We start from the raw sequence: 18,649 nt of genomic DNA, 5'->3' as shown, positions 1-18,649 counted from the left end.
TAATGACTAACAAGACAGAATTAAAAAGGGATCTCATCGTACAGTAATGAATCGCACTGTGAGATAGCTGTCACACACTTTTTAATGGACTGACGAGCACTGATTGTGCTTAAATCAAACATCTACTATTAAGATCCTTTGGTTGGTCCGCTTGCTTTCACACCACAAATGAACCGCACCCCTTGGAAGTGGACCGGGACCCACCTTTACAAGCGGTCCAGGTCTGAAAAAACTGCAACAACCCCCAGAAAATGCACCAGTGTCCATTGTAACCAAACCAAACAGGACAGGTGTGAAAGCCCCTTTAGTTTTTCCTGAAGTTTGAGTTCGATATAAAATTACTATTTCTGTAAATGGAGTATGGTGGATTTGGCAAGAGCGACAAAGCTGCTGTTTCTGGTTAAACAAAAAGCTTTTACACTTTAACAGAAAGGCACATCTTTTTAGAGACCATTTCCATGATGTTGTCAGACACTCAGAACAACAATCTGATAAGCACTGTGAAGCGGCTGCCAGCTGAGGCCATCTACTGGACTGACTCCAAAACTTCTTGTACCGATTAGTCATTTATACACCAAAAATATGTAAACAAAGGCTCCAGGTGTAACAATATCTGGATTCCCCTTTAAGATGAAGGTTAATTTCTCTTAACAATTTATTTCATTGACAGTTGGAGTCCAGCTGTCCTTCATTAGAGGACTCACCTGCAGCCATCGCTGTGGGAACTTTCTTGCTCGTAGCCAAAAGCATCCTGTGCCACGAGTCTATCCTGGATTTCACCCTGAGATAATGTGACAAAAGAGCAGTCAGCTTCTGTTTCCAGATATTTTCATCAACTCTTTGGAGACTCCTGCCAAACTGAAAATGGTTGTTTTGTCCCTGAGAACCTTTTTGTATACATGTCACTGTCCGGCTTTAATCATATATTACTGCAGTCTTCCTCAATCATCTCCAATCCATCAATGGACAGATTTATTTTTGGACTTTTGTATTCCATCAATTATCTGGATATTAGATGTCTGTTATCTTTAATCTTATATGCATTGAAGAATATGTCAACTACATTAGCTGTAATAACTTCAGATGGTTTGTTTTCTTTACTGAAGCAGTCTCTGACCTGAAGAACAGTCAAAGACATCTTAATGGCGCCGTTATAGAAACGCAGTGAACTTCTTATGTCTGACTACGTGGGAGGTTTGTTTTGATTGTTTGTTTGTATCCCCTGGCCCAGCTTTTCCTTTTATATATTTGAGATACAAAATCTCTTTCATGAGAGGTTAAAAGTCAAACTTCCTTTGCACGATCACGTTTATTATTTATTTTCCACTTCTTTAATAAAGCGCTTAACATTTTTACATACATTTAAAGCAGGTTGTGTAGCCTGCAGGCAGCCTCTGGTTACCGTTCATTTCAGCTGCGGTATGAACTTAAACTTGTTTCGGTGAGAGCAATACATCACAATGAGCATCATGTCCGCATTTATTTTTGTCAAAGTTACATTATCGTTGAATGGTAACACAGTTTTAAGTGCAGCTTTATTCGGAAAGTCTGCACTCCGTTGTCACGCAACAATAAGGTTACCTTTGACAAAAATAAATGTAGACATGATGCTCATGGTGATGGATTACCGAAGTCAGCCAAGTTTAAAGCCTTCGCAAATGTATTTTCATATCGCAGTAAAATAAATGGACAGTGCTGGCTGCACGGCAGGAAGCGGGGAACGCTGTGTTATTCCTCGGGAAAGGTCAGCGGTAATGAAGAATGTACATTTTGGTGGTAATTGGGGTAAAAGATGCAGACACGGTGGTGCGGTTCATTAAGTGGCATACAGAAAGAACAAGAGGAATATTTTCTAGAGCTCCACTGTCATTAGCATGCAGACACATAGAGCCCATTTCATCTCCCCCTGCTCCTTTAATTACCAGATTGTAGAGTAAAGCCCTACAATTCCCTGAGTCATTCAATCCAAGAGCTGCTTCTAAATTCGACTGTATTTGTGGTTTTATAATGGTTTAATTTTGCAACACGCACTTAAATTGTTAATTTGAGTTTGTTCCTTCGCTGCCGAACAAAAAAAACACTCACTGTATCACAGAAGCTCATTCAAAAAAATGGGATTTTGCGTCTCGAGTGCTAAATGATTTAACGCTCCCCACACATGCACTTTGTATTTCCATCCCTTCTGAAGAGTAACGCGCGATGTCAACACTAGAGGGCAATGTCTTCCCGTGTAAAAGCAGTGAAACGGCGCCCGTCAGAGCACTGAATTAATAATACTCACAAAGCATCACCATACATGAGGAAGTTTAGCGTTTGGCATAATCCTTCAGATAATAACAACAACTTCATAATCATTTCAAGCCACCATGCTTCATGGTTGTTATTATTCTCTCACTGCAAAAAATAATCCTGGATCTTCCAGACAGATCTCTTATCATGTCATAGAAAGCAATTAAACATGTAAACAATATAATAACAGGGATGTTTTTAAAAAGCACCGGCTAGGAAAACTCATTTATTCATCGCAACGGACCGGAGCTCCATGTATCACAAGTAAACATAAATCTGCCGGCTCTCAGTCAGTCTTGAACCAAGTTAATAGGTATTTAATTACATTGATGCATCATATAATTGGCACCAGCGAGAAAAGGAGACAAACTGGGGCAGGCGGCCTGGATTGGGAATTAAAGAGATGTATTTATCTAAAGCCTGTCTGATTACCTGGCAGAACCTCACAGACAATAGGGTAATAAATCTTCAGTTCACTGTTCTCATCTCCAGTGAATGACTTGCGATGTGGATGCATTAAGTGAGCGGGTGCCCACACACACACACACACGTGCTTGGTTGGCGAGTGTATGTGTGGAGCAGCTTATTAAAATGTGTAATAGATTTACTGACCCTGATATGCCACTAGAACAAAAAGTAATTATTCATACTGTGTAGAGCAGTCTAATTTTAACCAGTGGAAAGATTTTAGAAAAGAGCGAGATGGAATTAGTGAGGCATGGCTAAGGACTCAAATGGGCTCTGCGAAGGCATTTTGGTCTCTTGTTAAATGACTGCTTCATCTAGGTGTGAAAAGCAGGGGAACTTGAGGCACTTGGGGGAGAAAAAAAAAATTAAAAACCTCAATTTTATGATATTAGAACATTTCCAAAAAGTTGCGCCTCACTGAGCCTTTTAAATCGCCAATTTCTTGCTAAAACAAAACAACAGGTGAAAAATCCCCATAAATATCAGGAGATTAATTTTTTTTCTTTTTTTTTTTAAATGTCACTGCCACACCATGAGCAGACCGCCGGTAGATTGCTGATAGGGTTTCCACTGGTATTAAAAAGCCCTGCCAGGTTTTCAGCACAGCAGGTTGGGTTTTCTGTGTCATATCAACGTTTGCTCCTCTTTAGAAGGAAGCAAAAATTCTGATTCATAATTCAGGCTGTTGGATGAAATGACTGCGGCTGAAATATTGATGACCGTGGAATATTGCTGTGCGGCCAGCGCTAACACGGTCCTCTCTGCTCTGTCACTCCCCCTTCATAGCTTTCCCAGGTTCTGCTAAGTGCTTTGAACCAGGACCTCATCCAGTTCACACTCAGGCCGGGGGTGCAGGTGAACGTGTACGCCACGCGGCTGTCTCCAGGTGAGTCCGCCGCACAGATGGTGGTCCTCGGGTTTCATTATGTAGGAAAGATGAGCATTTAAGGTGGTAGATCAAGGGCTGCATTGTTTTCATTTCATTTATCTGTTGATTATTGTTTCAATTAATCAGAAAATGGTGGAAAAAAAGCTGATCAGTGTTTCCCAAGATCCGAGACACAGCACAACCCAACGACATTCAGTTTACTGTTTTAAAGGATTAAATAAAATAATCCTTAATACTCGCTGGAAGCTGGAATCAGTGAATTTTACTTTTTTTTTCTTAAAAAATACACAAAGCGATTAAAAGGTGCAACATGTAAGAACTGGCCACCTGTTGAATGTATACTCCAAACAAATAGGGGGCAGCATATCACCAAGTTACCACGAACTGCTGCTAACTGTAGCCGCCATCAGGTTTTAGCTCAGTTAGCCGTGCAGCTAGAGGTCCAGATTAGAGAAGCAGCTGATTGTTGTTGTTTACACCGCTAGCACCGGACCTCTGGACTTGGTTAGCATGCTAATCTACTAGATTCATCTGCAACGATACGTAGACGTCATCTATTATTTCGTCACATTCTGTCGCTAATGTCGGTCAACTGAAATTCTTACATACTGCACCTTTAGTTGATTATCAAAATAGTTGGGGATTCATTTGACAACTTGGGATGGGATGATCGCATTAAAAAGCACTTAAAGTAAATTGATTGTGGTGAATATTCATTATCGGAATAATTGAATTACTTGAAACAGCTGTCTGGCTCATTGATGTACAGTCTAATATTGGTTTCTTCATTTATTTTGAATTGCCTCAGCCTGTCACCTGAAGACGTGGCTTTCATATTGTATCCCCAACAAAAACAAGTGACATCGGATGTGTGTAAATACTCAACTTCCAAACTAAAAAACGACAGGAAGATGAGGTTATCACCATCAATTTATTTTATTGTCATATCATCCCATGCCAATTGACGACTAATTAATAAATTGATCAACTGTTGCATCTCTAGTTGTTTCTTATTTCAGGCCAGAGTTTGTGCAGTTCTTCCAGTTTGTTAACAGGCTTTGAAATGTAGGCTGAAATCTGGAGAGCACACCTGATCAACACACTTATGTGTTTTAATTGTCTTATTGGTGTTTGTTTTATTCTGTACTTGGGGGCTTCCCTGGAGAGAAGTATTGATAACGAGTGGATTATCCTGGATAAAGAATGAAGAAAAAGATAAAGTGTTAATTGGGCATTTGCGCGCTGAGTCATTATTCTCAAATATTATCAGCACAACAAGCCAGCGGTGATTCTCCATTGTTTTTTTTAATCGGATTGTGATAGAATTTGAATTCATATAAAGATAGAAAAGAAATATGCGTTTGTCCCCGTTTGGCCTGCGAGTGCACTCAATTTCTGTTTCATTCTGTCTCCTTCAAAGCTCCTCTCGTGGACAGCAGTGATAGCGGCCACAGTGGCACTGCAGTCATCATGCTCGTGTCCGTCGTACTGATGGGCTTGGCCGTCTTTGTAATATATAAATTTAAAAGGTACAGTATGCCGGATGTGTTTTTAACTACATATGAGGTCAGGAAGAATGAGGGAGGATTCATTCTCCAAATGTTCAGACTCACATCATGTCAAACGATGGGATAGGTATTATGTTATCTTTGATTGCACAATGTGTGTGTGTGTGTGTGTGTGTTGCGCAAGAGTCAGCCCCATTACCTCCAAGCGAGCCACCTCGCTGCTGCACTCCCAAAACTTTCCACGAGTATTCAGACTCCATATATCTCTGAGTTATGGACGTCGGCGACACAATAATAGCTCCAGGAATAAGACAATTCCCCTCTGTCTCAATCTGCAGAATATTACAGGGAATGACAGCCTAATCAATTCTCCCACAGAGCTGAATGGGTGTCAGAGTCCTGCAGTTATCAATATTCATCTATCTGACAATGTGAGGGTTGACCTTTCGGAAAATGCTAAACACAGCCATTCAAGGTGAGGCATACTCCGTGGAATGGCAGGAAAGGTTGAGGAGATAAGTCCTGAGACAACATATATTATACAGTGAGGGGCATACAGTAAATAGCATCCTCTGCTGCAGGTAATCCCATGCCAATCACCCGGGGGGGAAAGGCTTAGTTGCTCTGTAGTTTGACGAATTTTGCTCATTATAAAGTAAAACATCGCTTAACTTCAACTTTCAGGATGGTAATTACTACATTAAAAAATTAACTCCGAGTCTCAGAAGCCTCCTGAAATGCCGCAGCTCCAGCTGCAGCACAAAATCACATGGGGAGGATCTGAAAATTAGAAATGCAAGATGTTAGTTTTAAGCAGAATTGGGGGTGCATCTGAGGGGATGAAAAATTGATTGAAAAGTGAGGTGAACAATATGAAAGTGAGAGAGCAATGCCCAGTGGAATGCAAAATGCCCTAGTTTCTGGCTTTCAAGCAATCCTCTCCCATCCTCAACAGTTAAAAATAGTGCGCGACACATTATGCATAGTGGAAGCATTAGGGAAACAGACCTGGTGGCAGGTTTCCATTAACTTTCCCCTTTTTAAAAAATCTTTTTTTATGACCTACAGGAAGATCCCGGGCATCAACACATACACAGCGGAGCAGCCTGACAAAGAACAAGAGGTCATCCCGACGGTGACCTCCATAGCCGTCCCAAACCCTGAGGGGGACAAGCTGACCTCGCTGGATCATGTGGATGTGCAGTTGGACTCAAAAGGCAGAGGTATTCGTGTGCCTGTTTCTTCCTCTCAGCTACAGTCGTTACCTCAATAACACAACACAGAGTCCGGTTGTTATTTTGGACAAAGAAGGTCTACTCTTTGTGTAGTTTTGTATTTAATCACTTTATGTACAACTGTGTGATTATAATGAGTAAATGTCAAAGTATTCCCAACCTACAAAGGTTGTATCAGTTCTCAAAGCAACAGAAAAGGGCAGCTCCAAGATGTTGGCTTAAAAACCACAGCATTACTTTCAGGGTCAATTCACCCAAATGACAAGAAACATTTCCTTCCATCCATTAGCCATTAGCTATACCCCTCAGGGGCTGCAGCCAATCCCAGCTGACGTTTTCCTAATTACATTTAGTGGTATCCTGAGTTTTATTTGCCCGGGTCCGGAGATATCCATCTCTGAGATTTCTTGAATTTCATTTGTTGAGCTAACAGCATTAAAAACCCCACACATTTAGCGATTCAGCACCGTCATCTCTCTCCTTGAACAGTTTCTCCATTGCTTTGGATAATCCACAAAACACACTTGAATAGATTCTTAAGAATTAGGTTGTTTTGTATAAACACGAATGCTTATGAAGACTTAAGGCGCTATGGTACAGTCAAGTTGCACTTCCATCACTTCAATTGAAGCCAAAACTGTACACATGCAGAATTCAAGGATGTTTCTCTGGTTTTGTTGTGATCTCGTGGCCAGCTCCGGGTCAGCTCTCAGGTCAGACTTTACTTTCATTCAGCTTTCCCCTGTGAATTTGCACAAACAGTGATGCACTGTTCTGAAATGTAGTATTTTCTTCCTGTTAATTAGTACAGTAGGTTTGGCTACTAACACACAACATGTAGGTTTGCCAGGTACTTGTAGACAGCCGGGGAGATGAGGGGAAAAAAGCCTTTTATTTAAGACTTTAATATAGACTTGTAGAAGTTTTGCACCTAAACATGTTATTTGTGAACCTAAATTATGTGGGTTTTTTTGCCCATTGACTGTAAAAACTAGATTTTCCAAGTCTAAAAAAAGTGAAGCCAGTGTAGAAGCGCCTTAAACCAGCAGTATTTCCAATGGTCACCAGGGGGCAACTCCACTGGTTTCAAAAAGATGTCCAGTTGTATGTAAGCTTATGAGAGAATGTCCGTACTTCTCACTTGATTTATTAACTCGGCAAACAGCTTCCTAATGAGTGTATGGTCTCAATCACAATCAATCGAAACACAGCATGATGTTCATTTAGTAAATTATGGTCCCAGGGTATTCTTTAGGGCGGTTTTCACCAAATACCACCATTATGACTGACAGTAAAATACAGTAGCATAGGTCTACCCTATTCTTCTTACTGTTTTGTGCTGTGGACACCCAAACAGCGCTGATTAAGTAGCCACTAGGACGCGTACATTGAAGCTCGCTGTTGTCAACTTCAGTTTCAACAGGGCCGCTCTTCTCTTCCTGATAGTTCATGTTGAGCCTTTTATTCCACCTGTGTTTATTATTGTTCCACGTCGTGCATGAACGTGACTATGTAGCGGGCTAAAACCAAAATGATAAAGGGGGGATAACAATTATTTCAAATTACATTTCAGTTTAAGTACTTTAACTTGAAATTCTGCAGTATATTGATAGTGTTATATGTTTTTTTTAATTATCTTCATTTATCTTCCAAAAACATTTATTGAATTCCTCGGGGTACCACCAGAGGGAGCTGGCGTGCCACCAGTGGTACTCGTACCTTTGTGTAATTGACACGACGTACCTTCAGGTTCATCCAATCAGGATATCCTCCCAAGCTTCACCCTCTGGCCCAAGTATCATCCCCTTTGGGCTCCGAGAATCCAAGATGGCGACGGTCGCACTGCCAAATTCGAAGCTTCAAAGCGGTAGTCTGTAGTAGATTTTACCGGAAGATATCTTGACATGGAAATAAAGACTAACTACAAATGTGCCATCAGCTTACTTTGATCAATGTTTCTACGGCAGCCTCGCTCTCATAAACCACTTGCTTTGTCTATTTGTTCATTATCACAACACATTTGTGACATCCAGGGTTTTGACTGATGAGGGAACCATAAGGAAGGTTCTGAGCTCCCACTGAAGTTTGAAAAATCACACATCCGTGGGGTTCACTAATAAATTACCAACACATTTTGTTTGATATAATTAGGCTAAAAGAAACATGTTTTTCATAAGTACTACGCACCATATTCTCACATGAATGGCAGTGACAATGAACTGCACTTCTTCTTATTATAGACTAGCTGCCATGCTGCTGAAAAAAGTCTGCTGCTGGCATCGTCCCTCGATGTTAGCTATTTTAGAGACAAACATTATAAATATGGCAAATATTAACAACCAACAACCAGTGCATCGGTGTACATCACAAGGGTGACGTGAGAAAATATGCTTTTTGTAAAATGTGTGAACTGACCCTTTAGCACACAGCGAAGAAAGTATTAAAAACTTAATTGGCGAAGAGGAACAAGTTGAGGCCCGCTGACACAGAACAGATGCAACATATTCACTCATTGTTAAGTGCTGGTGCCGTTTCCTCCTGCCTCTGTGTCAGCATGTGAGTTGCCAAGATACAGTTATGTTCTGCCGTGTATATTTATCCATAGTGCCGACCTGAGTTTGTCGCTGCAAGGTGTTAGTATTCGCAGGTAAGTGAGGCACAATCAGGTGCGAGCAAAAGTGATGAGAATGTCGAGGTGAATTATTTGACCCAATAAAATAATTAGTGCATCAGGAAAGTAGCCGAGTGGTGAAAGCATTTTCATCAAGAACTATCTGTGGAGGTTCCGGCTGATTTACCTCCGCCCGCAGATAAACAATCGACCCATCCAAGATAAATGTGTTTGCCTGCAAAAATACACCCGTATGCAAATAGCTACATAAAATTCCCCCTCTGTCTCTTTCCTTTTTTCTCCCTTGCCAGGCTACCTGCCATCTCACACAGACATCAAGCTCTCTGATGAAGCGCCCCATGTGTTTTAATGTTGAGAGTCTATGACCGACTCGAAAGCAATACATCTTCTTTGGCAGTTACTTCCAGCAAGCTATGAAACCACGGTCACAATGAATGGTCTCGAGTGTTTTGCTACCCATGCATGGATGGACCAGTTCACACTGTGCTGCCTAATCCCTCTGAGGAGACTGTACAGATTTATACTCGCTTCTTGAAAAAGGGACACTTTTTGACTGAAAATACTTGTATTTTTGCAAGGACATTGATCTTTTTATGTAAATACTGTACATCCATAATGGAAGATGTAAAAGTTATTTGTCTGAGCTGGTTACAGCTGCGTCTGCTCAAATATGAAAATATCAAAGCAGCGGGACAGAAGTGATGTATAATAATATCTCCAAATATGCTCCAATTTCTGTTCTTTGGGCTTGTGTTTGTGAAGTTTACTTTGTTTAACTGTGTGGAAATAGCTTATCTGGGTAAGACAGTGAGGGGAGCGGATTCATTAAGCTGTGTACAATCAGTAAATCTTATCGCCAGATTCTCATCAAATGAAAGCTTGCAATATCCAGGAGATGAGGGAGGGCTCCCAGTCCCAGATCTGTGTATTCCATCAAGCCTGCCGCTCAAAATGTTATATATGTCATAACAGGAATAACAACTGAAAATTAAAGTGGCTGAGCTCGATAGGTGTACACAAGATGACGATGAGAAACTGAGCGAATGAATGCTAACGTCTTACGACTACTTAAAGAGATTATACACAAGTATTCTGTCTAATCTTTATCATGCATATGAGCTATTATTGCAGCAGCAGTCTTGTAATTTCATAGTTTTACAGCCAGTTGAACTGTTAAACAATGCAATGACTTTTAAACTTGTGCTTCTTATTTATTTGTCGCCCTGAGCGTTTCTTGTACATTCTGGTTTCTACAAAGTGAACTACATGTAAATTTTCTGAATAATTCCTGTGTTAACAAAGACGCTCCGACACAGCAGCGAAACGCTCGCTGCGATGCAGTAAAAAAAAAAAACAGCGGTGCCACATCTGTATTTTATCTAATGATTAATTGGTGCATTATTTATTTTGTTAGTTTGTTTTTCTTTCTAGATTGAGTTGAAAGACGCGTGCTCCTTGACACAGTTACGAGCTGTTCTCTCATGTTTGTCTTTGAACTGATCTCACTGTGAAGGTTGTGGTGCATTGTCAACACTGAAACTACACCGGGCTTTTCAATGGAAACATGTTCGCTTTTCTTTTAAGTTTTACATTTTATTCATTCTGGACTGTTTATCTACTATAACGATACCAGCATCTCCACATGGCATTTTCCTCAGTTTACAGTGATACAGAGGAGCCTGCAATCTGTTCCAAGTCTGCCCCCAAGGACTCGGCGGACAAAAGGCTGCAGATTTGTTCATCTCCTTCGCTGCGAGGGACACGGAGATAGAGAAGACGTATCTCCTGTCAACAAGGCTCAGCCTACGCACGGAGCTTTGGTCAGCTGCTGTCTCTTTGGGATAAGTACTGAAGTTCTTCTTCATCAAACTTTTCTTTTTAAGTGTTGTCAGCATCATATGTCAGTAAGACAAATTGACTGGAGGCTTGTCTATACTTCTTCCCCTCCAATCCAGCGATTGAGCCTGAAGCATAAATAAACTGGCCATCACACGGACGCTGTATCTCCACGGTGATCATGGGTATAGTCTTTATTTTGTGCTTGTTATGTATTTAACGTCTTTTTTTTGGTTAAGTCCCAATAATCGACCTGTGAATACGATTGTGAACATATTTGCATGATGCTTTTTTTTTTTAAAATCCTCTTTCAAGATACTTAAAATACGTCTTAATTAGGGAAAAAATGAAATGTGTAACGCAGTATTTTCTGTTTCTCAGAGGCTAGGAAACTCATTAATTACAAGTGATGTGATTATTCAGTGGGTTCTTTCTGTGTTTTTTTTCATTTGACCTTGCAGAAGTAACCATGGTTGCGGAATAAAGCAGAGACACAACATGAAATGCAAGCGTGGCTGTTTGTTAAACTCATTCCTAAAAGCATAAATAGCTTACTTTGGCCGCCTTCGATCTGTTTTAAATGTGCTAAAAATCCGTTAATCGTGTGCGACCTTTTGATTTAGCCGATCGATGGACTTCATGAACAAAACAAAACTCCGACTCCTCTCACTGTAAGTCACAAATTGGTAGTTTTGACGGACGGGCGCCCCTCACTTTGTCGAATTTCTTCCTTTCTTATACTTGGTCTCTAACAAGTGTTGCTTAGTATGCTCAAAGTTTCAGTGCGGCCATTTGCATGATACAATGGGGCAGAGCGGGAGGACAATGAAAAGCACCAAGTAGCCTGGAGTGATTCTAATGGGCTGGTTCCTTGGCTCTCCCACTGTGCAACAAATTAATTATCCCTCTCTCCAGGAAATCGACACACACACACACACACACACACACACACACACTCACTCGCACACAATCAAGGAAGATTTCCCTGCCTGGGTAGCACCTTGAATGAAAAATGTCCCTCAACAATAACCCACAGCAATATTGTGTTAGCCACAGTGTGAAATTGATGAGCATGTTTCCTTTCATTGAGTGCTACATTACAGTGTCTGGCTGCAGCGAAATCATCCATTAGTGATTGTCACCGTTCAATTTGATTGTGCGCCGCCGAACATCCCAGGGCAGTTAGAGAAAGGCCTTGGTGTTAATTCAGACTGAGAGCAGGAGCGAGAATAAGACTCTCGGGGCGTCGATGGCTGGTTGGAGTGATGAAGATTGGTGTGCGATATGAAGCTGTTGAAGTGGCAAACAAAATGCAAAACAGAGGAACAAGGGCCTTGTTGCTGCAGCTTTGTGTGTGAAGGGTCATTTCAGCCAATCAACCACACAGATCGGTCCTCGAGCCTCTCAGGGCTTTTATTTTTATTCTAAATGTAAGGAAGGAGCGGGAACAATATAATACCGCAAGTTCTTCTTCTTCACAAAATCATCCGTTTCTCATCATTCGAACTACGGCCTCAATAATTGCTCTCATTAAACAGGAACCAGTTGTAACCGGAGACCTGCGTAATCGAGTGATAGGTCAGTGTAAGTGTCAGACGGGACTCTCACACGGGTGTTACCGCACTTCTGCCCATTAAAGTTGATTTTAAAGCCGCTGTAGGATCATTAAATGTGCTATGCTGAGACTGATACAGTGGCTGTTACGAGGCACGTGTGTTTCAGATAAGACTGCTGCGAAAAACAAAGCTTCATGAACCCGTTTGCTTTCAGGTTTATGTCAGGGCAGCGTTTCTAATTCACCGACAGCCAAAAAAAAGACTGTTTTAGCCTCTTTTCTCTGCGCAAGCCCTCTTATGATGTTACATTTTTCATTACTACACATATTCTGTGCATGCATAATAGAAAAAAAAACATAATTCCATATAAAAATACATTTATTTTGAACAATTTTAAAATGGCAATTTGTTCACAGTAAGAAATATGATTCAAAACAAGACGTTTTTTTATATCCTCGACAAAAATGGACAATATCATAGATCATGCACAACTTTTGGCAATTGCACAACTAGACTATTAGACAAGGTGTTGAATAATTAGTTTAATGTGTCAAGTAAACTTTAAAACCAACCATGATATATATTTATATATATATACACATACAGCACTCGCTCACCCTAATATAGTCGTAAGTCTTTTATCACAGATAATTAGGGCATGCCACTGTAAAAAATAAATAAATAAAAAGGAGAACGTACAGCTTCATGTGAGACTTAAGGTAATGGAAACATATTACTTCCTGTTCAGTGAGTCGACTTTACAATAAAGTAGGATGAAGCAACTGTATAGATTTACATTCCGTCTTATTCTATGTACAAGTTTCCAGTATTTCCAACTCTACTGTCCTTATATCACATTTTTGCTGTTTACCATCGTCGTCTGAGAAAAAGTCTTCTGAAAGCACCACGTTATCTCACAGAGTAACCACATATTTCATTCTTAAAAGCATCCACAACACATCAGATTTCTACATTTTCATATGTATTCATGTATTTACAACTCAAAGACCTCTAGTTAAAGGGCGGAAAATGCAAATGTTTATCAAGAGCGTGAAGCTGAGGTGGTTTATTTAACATAACGAAATGATAACTGAAATGTGAAAATGTGTTCTGACTTAAAGGGATAGTTCGGGTTTTTCAAAGTGGGCTTGTATGAGGCATTTATCCTTTTCAAAGGAAGATCCTTTGACTTAACTCAAGTAAATGTCACTCGTCTTGTCTTGATGAGCAATTTTGTCTTTATCTGAGTTATTTTTAACCAAACACAAGGCATTTGTCTGTAAAACACCCACTTCAAGGCTAGAAGACTTATTTTAAGCACAAGTAAGTCAAGACAAAAACATGTTTTTTCTTATTTTGTGATATAACGTTATACTTGGATTTGAATGTAGTCTGACTTGTTTTTAGGGGCCGTGCTTGGGACAAAACATCTATTTTTAAATCAATTTTATTCATTAAAAAAAAAAGTTGTAATATATGGTGTGTTAGATGGTTTACATCCCATTCAGTTAGACCCAACATCCTTCGCTGACGTTGACGGTAGTGTGAACCATCAGACATCTATAGCTAAAACACAAGGGCTGAGCACAGAAAAAGTGATGAAGCGAATAAAGACTAACTTTGAAGTATTTCAAGTCTTTGATGACCCTCTGACTTTTCATCCAGCACCATCAGGTCAAAACTTCAAAGTTTTTACGATTTATTTTGAGAACATGAATGTCTGAACCAAATGTTCCAAACCAACCAGTAAATTGTATCTTTCACCGACTACGCTTACGTGCACACAATGTTTTTTTCCCTTATTTCGAAATAGACGATACTCCGACTGAGATGTTTAAAAGACAAATGAAAATGAATATTCCATAAATATTTTGCAGCCTTGCATACTCTGATTACATATAAATATATGAATACATTATAGATCATAGCGGACTTGTTGGACCGTGCAAACACAGCCTCAGTCTTTCATTTGTTCAACAACTTCAACGGGGTGAATGGCAGTGCTGAGGGAGGAGCTGTCTGAAGAGGAGCAGCAATTTATATACAGGATTGAGCTCAGGTGTGAGACTTTCCAACACCTTCAGCAGAGCCATGGTCTCCCATGCTGTGAGTTACCTGTTCTATGTTCATCTACGTTTGACCTATTTAAGTTAAAATGAATGTTCGTACATTACAGATATTTGCTCCTGTATTAGGTTCGTATGCTGATAGTTTATTGTCTGGTTCTGTTTAGACAAACCAGCTACGATTGGTGCCAGTCTCCTTTGTCCATCATCCTGTTCAATCTACAATAAACCTCAATTGCTGTGGATCCTCCTGGTGTTTCATTGTGTCTGACCACACACCCACAGTGTTTATCAAAACTCCTGGAAATCAGCCTACCTGTTGATATCCGCGGCTTAATTATGAATATGCAAACTGAGTATGCCGTTTACGTGATCTGTGTCAAATTCTGAATATTGTCACATTCGGAATAATAGTGGAAAATTGGTGTGCATGTTAATGTAGCCACTGAAAACATGAGCATTTTAACCTGGTGGTGGCGCAAGAGGAATAGTCAGGGGATCATCAAAGTCACTGAGTGTCCTCCACCGTACATGTCTGTACAAAATGTCTTTACAGTCAACCAATAGTTGAGATATTTCTGCTTGACCAAGCTGTTAGACCCTGTGAATTGTATTTTTCTCACTGAAGTGGTGGCACACTGGCTGGAGTGTTTGACATCTGACTTAAATGTTGTAAGTTCAAATCCTGGTCTGCGCACATGTTGAGCCCATTTTCAAGATGTCAGTTCTGAGGTTGTGCTAAAATTCTGAGAATGCAAAAATACTTGAATTAAGTTTTATTTATATTTGACTTATTACTGTGGTGTAAGAAATATGATCTTCATTAATCTGATCTCAAAAAAACCAAACAACCCCCCCCCAGCATTTTCTACTTACTTCAAGCCTGTCAATAAACGCTAACTAGCCTACAACCTGGTAAGATAGCACTCAATACCTACAAATAAATAAAACGGCTCATGAAATAACAATAAAGAAATGCAGCTTCCACAGATGTTTCCCCTCTCTTTCAAGCTCAGTCTGCAAAAGTTCTTCTGTGTACTTTGGTTTATGAAGTTATATTCCCTTTCATAAACCGATGAAAGTCTGACCCAAACAGTTAATCTGCAGTGAACAGGTATACAGAAGTTCTGCGGTTGAGAATATTTTGTGCTGGGAAGGGCTGTCTGATGGCAAAGTGATGCATGAAAATATTCAAAATCCAGCACACAATAAATAAACGTTTATTTATTTTTTTTATATTGGACTACTTTTAGGTGGCTCAAATACCTTTTTTTGCTACTGACCCCGTGCAGAGCAGCACATTGCTTTGCTTCCCTGCAGGGATTTTTTCTCTGCTTTGCTAAAATGAGGCTCGCCGAACGCCACTTACTGTCGGTAGCTGGTTTGTCGTTTTTATTTTTTGTTTGAATGATCGGTGATGATTGATTTAAAATTGTCAGATGTGACACCCTCTGGCACCCCTAACACTTATGGTCAATCACACATCATCATACCCCCCAAAAAATACAGACTATCCCTTTAAATAGAGACCTTTACAGTATATTGTTTGGGTTGTATCATCTGTTGAGGATGTCTTTAAAGAAAAGACATAAAATGATAAATAAAATAAAATGAAAAGGTAACACTTGACAAATTTTATAGCCTGTTGGTTCAATTTATGAGCAAACATTATACAAAGAGGGAAACATTATCACCAAATACTGTAAGATTACAAAACATTTTTATTACATTAAATTAGTTTGTCACTTCAGGCCCTGTATGATATTATTACAATGTCTCCTAAGGGTCTAAATATCCTGATTGTAAGATAATCCTCCATCAGTCAGTGCTGGAGTTGAAGTTTATCAAACTTATACAGCCACCTACACATTCTTTCTCTCGTGCTGACCTTTGAGTTAATGGTACTTTTCTTATGAGGTATTTTATTTCAGAAACTCTGTCTGTTTTTTTCCTCTCCCGGCATCCAAATTAAGAACAATGATGTCTCACAGCCAGTAAAGCATTAGTCAAATTTGCACAATGGCATCTGAATATTCATGAAATATCAGCAATAGATCCATGGTGTCTATGTAGAGCTATGGAGTCTTGATGCTAATTAGACATTTTGTGCTTGATGATGTACTTACGAGCCAATTTTAGCAATTTACCGCCCTCAAACTAGAGGCCCCAGGAGTCTGGCTCGCTGGATTGGTCTTCATCAGGTATTGTAAAGTAGATACTAACTCTATCCATGTGAGTTAAAAACATGACTTTGAATGATAGCAGTGTGAAATAAATTAAAAACAAAAAAAACAATGCCAACAGAGCAAACAATTTCAGCACAATTGTAACACTACAATCTGTACTTACTCAGAAACAGAGAGCTTTTTTTTAGACATTAGTACAGTTTGGAAATTCCCTTGTAACAATTCTCTCCATGTTTCTTCCGATTCCTCCTGAAAAACAGGCAAAACAAATAATAAAATACAATAAGTACAGAGGCAGTTAACTGCTTTGACATCGCATGCACATCAAAAGAAGCTTGTTTAGAGGATTCGATAAAAGAATAATGAGAGATAATCCTTGAAAGCACAACTTTGAGCTGGAAACAGCGATACATGACATTGATTTTGGGGCGAAGTAATGACCTTTAACATCAACCGAACAACTAAAAATTCAATCTTGCTTCCTCTCATCTTTTCGACTTGAAGATCAAACGGTTTGCATGAGCTTTTACACTTAATTATAAAGTCATCAGCCGTGCATTTTTGTTGAAAAGCCCCCTGTTGTCTCAAAGGAACGTGGCCTACCCAAGCAGGGCTGAGCTGGTGATGAAGGTCTGATAAGATAGGATCGCTGTGACAAGTGGGGTCGTTCAGATTGTGCAGACACTGGCTCTTTTCAAAGGTGCCACTTTTATCTTCCAACTGTGTCAGTAGTTTAAATGCAGTCATTTGTACCGAGCAGTGTGAAGCCAATTTCGTGTTCGCCTGTATGGCTAATAACCTGACAGTGACTTCATCAAGGTAGAGATCTGGCAGTCAGTTCAGATTTGCTTAAGAATATTTGATTTATGAGACATAAATTGCTTTCACATGAAGCATATTTTAAGACTAAAATGAAGTCTGCAGTGAAGTTTTAATTGCCCCATGAGCCTCAACAGAAGTTTTAATATCACAATATGCCAGGGAGGATGGTTTGCCATTTCCAAAATGCTGTTAAATTTAAAGCAGCTACAAGGGACTTTCATATTTATTGATTCTGGCAGCCTCTGTGGACAAAGGCGGTCTGAGCACCACCACCTTCTGTCTAAAGATATTTGTCTGGCGAGCAAGAGCATTTGTTTTGAAAGTGAGTGAAAGATGCATCTTATTTTTTAAACACTTTTTTTCTCTTTATAAACACAGCTGTTTGCAGAATGTATAACGATGAGGTAGTGTATTAGTTGTTGCCGTTTAAGATGAATAACTATGATATGATTTTCATCCTCAGCTCTATGTCATAGACAATAGATTTACTTTTATGAGTTATCCAATCCAGAGACCCAGAGACACTCTGACAGTGAAAAGAGGCTCCAGAGGAGAAGCATAACCCAAGAAGAGCAGCTGCTGGTTGGTCAGGGGGGGAATACAACAGCTGAAGAGGGAGGTGTGTTTACTGGGGAAACTACAGGTCACAGTCCCCGGTAGTAGCACCGCTGCTAAGCACCAGAGGAGTGGACCAACAAGTGGACCGATCAGTCGTTGTGGTCTGTGTCATTGACATCCAGTTACATTTCTGGGGAGGTGCACATCAGGCTATGGCGTAGGGCACACATCTATGCAGAGGTTATGCTGTAAGTAGCGTAGATTGAACGCAGATGCATAAACCAAGCCTCAAGTGGGTTTTTAAAGTCTTAATTCTGAAAAAAGCTGCCGGCTGTTTGTTGTGAGAGTGAACCAAAACAACAAAGTTGTAAGAAAAAGCTTAAACTTTAAAACTTAATGAAAGCGGAGCGGAGCTGCAGATTCAGATAATTCCCCGCAGGTTCATCTGAATGTAAGATTTTGCTCAGTTACATATGTTTGGAATAAAATACCACTTCAATAACAATCATGTTATTACTTGAGATTTGCTCTTAAAAGGTTATACTCTTACACTTTACTGCAAGTAGGAGTAAGTTACTTGATTAGTGATTATTTTTCACAGTCA

The 18,649-nt window shown here is 39.9% G+C and overlaps 2 protein-coding genes across 3 annotated transcripts in view; one reads left to right on the top strand and one right to left on the bottom strand.

Annotated features, from left to right (window-relative positions):
* The window catches only part of LOC311270757 (VPS10 domain-containing receptor SorCS1-like), a 59,315-nt gene extending 47,968 nt beyond the window's left edge, over nt 1-11,347 (top strand). Inside the window, exons 24-27 of the mRNA XM_084375894.1 lie at nt 3,544-3,643; nt 5,067-5,175; nt 6,223-6,377; nt 9,312-11,347. Coding sequence (XP_084232020.1) covers nt 3,544-3,643; nt 5,067-5,175; nt 6,223-6,377; nt 9,312-9,370 — 423 coding nt within the window. The 3' untranslated portion in view covers nt 9,371-11,347. The remainder of the gene's footprint in view (nt 1-3,543; nt 3,644-5,066; nt 5,176-6,222; nt 6,378-9,311) is intronic.
* Nucleotides 11,348-12,773: 1,426 nt separating this feature from the next.
* The window catches only part of LOC311271053 (VPS10 domain-containing receptor SorCS3-like), a 74,651-nt gene continuing 68,775 nt past the window's right edge, over nt 12,774-18,649 (bottom strand). For both annotated transcript variants that reach the window (XM_084376427.1, XM_084376426.1), the window contains exon 27: nt 12,774-16,914. In XM_084376427.1, the coding sequence (XP_084232553.1) occupies nt 16,850-16,914 (65 nt within the window). In that variant the 3' untranslated portion in view covers nt 12,774-16,849. The remainder of the gene's footprint in view (nt 16,915-18,649) is intronic.

The sequence above is a fragment of the Pagrus pagrus genome, assembly GCF_965226575.1.
Source record: "Pagrus pagrus genome assembly, chromosome: 15".
Taxonomy (NCBI): domain Eukaryota; kingdom Metazoa; phylum Chordata; class Actinopteri; order Spariformes; family Sparidae; genus Pagrus; species Pagrus pagrus.
This window is presented reverse-complemented; position numbering and strand designations above follow the sequence as displayed.